The sequence below is a fragment of the Gavialis gangeticus genome, unplaced genomic scaffold (assembly GCF_001723915.1).
Source record: "Gavialis gangeticus isolate Ggan-Ray unplaced genomic scaffold, GavGan_comp1, whole genome shotgun sequence".
NCBI lineage: Eukaryota > Metazoa > Chordata > Crocodylia > Gavialidae > Gavialis > Gavialis gangeticus.
The window spans coordinates 113,410,755-113,415,617 of NW_017729022.1; the positions used below are offsets into that span (position 1 = coordinate 113,410,755).

General features: G+C 40.1%; 1 protein-coding gene across 2 annotated transcripts in view; it reads left to right on the top strand.

The window, feature by feature from the left end:
- The window catches only part of VWF (von Willebrand factor), a 271,611-nt gene that overhangs the window by 74,545 nt on the left and 192,203 nt on the right, over positions 1-4,863 (top strand). For both annotated transcript variants that reach the window (XM_019515998.1, XM_019515997.1), the window contains exons 17-18: positions 847-941; positions 2,326-2,486. In XM_019515998.1, the coding sequence (XP_019371543.1) occupies positions 847-941; positions 2,326-2,486 (256 nt within the window). The remainder of the gene's footprint in view (positions 1-846; positions 942-2,325; positions 2,487-4,863) is intronic.

Consider the following 4,863-nt stretch of genomic DNA (forward strand, 5'->3'; position numbering starts at 1 on the left):
AAAAAAAAAAAAAAAGAAAAGAAAAGAAAAGGGGGTTTAAATTGACATGGCTGCATTGATGTCAGTATAGCTCTGCTGATTTCAATTTGCTGAAGATTTTGCCCCCAGCCAATTTAAATAGAAGGGCACTAGAAATGCTAATGTAGTCATGTCACACTAAATGCATCGTTATCACAGAGGAGACTATTAAACCACATTCTGCTAAATATTCTGAAATGAAATTCAGATAGTTGCACTAGCAACTTTATAGGCTTTTAAAATACTGTTTAATTTTATTCTAGGACATGTTTAAAATACTGAAACCCACTTGTCTCTTTCAAGTATGCAACTATTAAACAGCCATTACAATTATTAACCCACAATTAGGAATTTAATTGATAAACTCTTCCTAATGAGTCTGTGTTTTGTATTCTGTTCTTCTTCTCTTCATAAATAAGGTCACAACGATGCTAATGGTGCATCTCAATTCTGGTAAAAAGCTGTTTCTACCCTTCTTTATGTTGTAGTTCATGGGCCTGATTTCACTGAACACATCTCAGTTTAAGGCCAGGATAGCATAGTGGGACTGCATTATCCTAACGCTTCAGTAAAGGAATGGTAAATAATAATGGGTGGTTAGAAAGAAGTTTGCCTTGGCAGATCAAGGGTACATCATGGGTAGAGAGCAACAGATTTCCTCATGTGTATGAAATGCTAGCTATAGTTTTTGCTGCCTCTATCTGTTTCCATAATAAGAGGAAAGAATGCCCTTGGAAGTGAGAGGGCAATTTTTGTAGACTTTCTGGAAGCAAAAGTGTAAGTGAAATGTCAACTTGTTAAATATCAGTACTTGTGTTTCTTTTGCAGCTATTGTGAAAATGGCTTCATGCACTGCAGTACCAACAGGCTCCCTGGTGCCTTTCTGCCAGATATTTACTTTGCCAACCAGCCATCTTCCAGAAGTAAGTGTGCTTGGGGGGAAAAAAAAAATCATGTTTGTTATTCTTTCCCTCCCCTCCTCTCTCTCCCAGTCTTTTCATTTGCAGCATGTAGGAAGTACTAAGACATAGTGGGTGGAGTGTTGTTGGTGTCTATAAACCAACACTTCCCACTAGATGGAATCAGGCATGCTCCTGCCTTCAGAGGGAGCTGGGGATGTGTACTGAGCATCTGATATGATTGGTCATCACAGGATTGTAGTTAGTTGTTGCAATCCCTCTCCTGAGGGATAGTTTTAGAGTCCCGCATCCTGCTTGATGATTATCACAGCAGTGATCCAGTCAGCTTTTTTATTACCTGTATCAGGCTAAGAAGTTGTGATCATTCCTTTGGGAGGCCAGCCTGACTAGTGCTATGCAGGATTTTTAGTTTCAGGATAGGACCACTCCCAAATAGCATGTCATAAAACTGTTCAGTCACTGAAGCTGGCACAGTATGCAGCAGCTGGCTTCTTGGGAGCACATGATACCAACTCAGCATCTGCTCTGGTTGCCCATCAGTTTTGTGGATGGAATATAAGATGCTGACTCAGACATAAGAAGCCCCATATGGCCTGAGACTAGCATTTTGAAGAGACCACCTCTCCCCATCTCATTTTTGCCTCAGCAACAAGCATTAGGGGAACACAAGAAAGGTTGCTGTGGCTGGTCAAGCACTGTGTGACTGCTCTTGAAACTCTGAAGGTAACTTCGTGCCTTGCTCAGAAGTAGCCCCAATTTTCAGAGCTTGCTGCTTGGGGATCTTGGAAAGAACTGAATGTAAATTTCTGAGAGAGTAAGGGGCCTGGAAGGAGATTTGGTAGGTGTCTACCCGATTGTGACCCGATCAAACTTATTATTTTAATGCTCTTAAGATTTAGTAGTTCAATAGTTTAATGTCTTGGGGCAGCATCTTTTTTAGATTTAATTTACATGGAAACAATGAAATAAATCAATCTAGAGCTGTTTGGAAATTTTGATTTTCCATCAAAAAAACTGAAAACCAAAGTGCTGCATAATTCTATAGTATGTTAGTTAGAGCTGTGTTGTTGTTGTTGTTGTTACCATTATAATTATACCAGGACAAGTCCCAGTGTGAGTACAATTTTACCAGTATAATGATGCCTGCACTAATATAGCTCATTTCCTTCTCCCATGGACAAAAGTACCTTGATATTGGTGTTAATAGAGTTTGCACCTAGGGGGTTGGGGTGAGGGTTGTTGCTTTATTTTTACCAGAATGTAGAGCTATGTTTGGCTTCCATCTTTATATAAAATTGGACTTGTAATAAAAATGCCAGTGAATTCCATGAGCATTCTCCTAATGACATTTTGATTGTAATGACATTTAAAAAAAAATTTCTTGCAGTAAAAAGGAGCTTGACCTGCAGGCCTCCCATGGAAAAATTCATCTGTCCCCCACACAACTCAGGGGCTCAAGGCATTGAGTGTGCTAAGACCTGCCAGAACTATGACTTAGAGTGTGTCAGCCATAGCTGCTTATCTGGATGCCTCTGTCCCAAAGGGATGGTAAGCAAAATATGAATTGCTGTGTTTAACCACAAATGGATTGTGATAATTTCCTTTGCCTTATTTTCCTGTCATCAGCTCTCCTGTTGTTGCAAGCCATGGGGTTGGGTGCAGCGTCTCCTGCAACTGTTTAGCCCAAAAGTTCAGTGCTGTTCATCCAATTGGAGCTGCTCCTCAGCCAGTGTATTGGGAGGAAGAATATACAGAAATCCCCTTTCCCATGTCTAATGCACCTGTGTAGAAAGGAGCCAAAATGCTGCTGCTCTCATGCTGTGAGCATATGGAAAGGGTCACTTAGTGCTGAAGAGACCTGTTTGGGCAGGTGAAGGGGTATAAGTAAGGTCTCTCACACACATGCTAGAACCAAGTGGGTGGGTGTACATGAGGGTTTATTTAGGTCTTTTTTCAGGGTTAAGATGTCATGAATTTACTTCCTCTGCTAGTTTCAAACTCTTAAAAAAACAAAAGCAAAAACAATACTAACCCCCCCCCCCCCTTGCAAACCAGCAATTACCATCATCTGGAATTATCTACATTGATAAACCATTATTGCCTTTTCTTTTCTATATGTGTATTATTTTTTTTATCCATATGCCTTCCTTTACCGGCCTAGAAACTGAAATTAGAATTGTTATTGATATTTCTGGGATTCATATTTGTTCCTTCTGTCAAGAGTGGTACCACACATTTGTCCAAATGTAGTAAAAGATGCTTCCAAGTCCCCTCCACCAAGGGAAGCAGGTTGAAAGATGAAGACGTTTATTTGTGCGACATAAGAGGGCAAAAGTTGTTGATTTTTGGGTGGGGTGGGGGGTACTGGAAAAAGGAGAGCTTCTTTTGTAACTTGAGTTATATTCAGGGAATTCAGGAGTGTCATGTCCTGAAACTGGAAGTTCTGTTTGGCACTGCAGGTGTAGAATACTTTGAGGCAGGATAGCACTTTCTTCTGTGCTAGCTGGTCCTTTCTACCTGCCTATAAATCTGGCATAATGCGAAGTGAAAGCATTTTACCTCGCTAATCTAGAAAGGTCCATGGTACCCATGGGTAGGGTCCCCTCCTCCCTTGCCCTCCTAACCATTAAACTGTGAATGACTTGAGTTGTTCACAGTCGCAAATTTGCTTGACTGGGCCTTTAGTTTAATGAAAGAAAGTGTGAACACTACTAAAATGTATGGGCAAGGTTTTATATAATTGCTGCATATTTAGGCTCAAGTCTTCATGAATTCACTTCATCTGCTAGTTTTGAAGTCCATCAAGAAAAAACAAAACAAAACCCCAAACCAGTAATTACCAGTAATTGAATTCATCTGGAATTATCTGCATTGATAAACAGTCATTGCCTTTTCTTTTTTAGGTGCATAATGTGTGTGTGTGTGTGTGTGTGTGTATGCGTGTATGTGTATATATGTATATATATCTATGTGTTTGTGTGTGTGTGTGTATGTATGTGTGTGTGTGTGTGTGTGTATGTGTATTTATATATATAAAAACAAAATTTCCCCCTCCATATACCTTCCTTTACCTGAATAGGAACTGAAGCTAGTATTCTTTCTAGACATTTCCAGGATGTATTTTTGTTCCTTCTTTGAAGATTGATATCGTGTATGCTGATAAGTGGATACTTATAATGGCAGATCCTACTCTAAAATATAAAGACAGCATCTTTCATTCATACATTTATAAGATTTATATACTTTTTCCTAACAAAGGTTCTGGACAGCTTACAGAGAACATAATAATTTATAAAATAGGAGAGCAACAAGAAAAAAATGAATGAAAAGAGAACAAAGCAATTTAAAAGGGGAACTAGAATATTCATGTAAAATGAAGACCCACTAAAAAATCTCTCAACCTGCTTTGTTTGCCAAATTCCTGCCCAAATAGGAAGGTCATATAGTATTTCCAAAAAATGTCCAGAATCTGGCTTTGGCAAGAGAGGAAGGAGTTTCAGAGCTGAGGAGCAACAGACAAGGAAAACCTTCCACGTGTTTTTGCTAAGTGGAATTCAAATACTGATGGTACTTGCGGGTAGTTGTTCTCACCTGACCTTAGGGGTTGCTATGGGGCATAAGAGAGAAGGCGGTCACTTAGCTATATGGAGCCCAGACTGTTTAGGGCCATATAGTTCAAAACCAGCATTTTAAATGACATTTGGAAAACTACTGGGAACCAGTGCAGATGCTGGATGACTGGAATGATATGCTCTTGGCATTCTACCCAAATGCTTGACTTTAGGAAAGCCAACTTTGATGTGCTCAGGGCAGTAGTCAGGGAGGCACTCGGAGCCCAGGGTGTAGCTAGCATGGGGGTCCAGGAAAGGTGGTCCTTCCTCAAGGAGGCTATCCTTGGGGCGCAGCAGGATGCAATTCCTCTGCG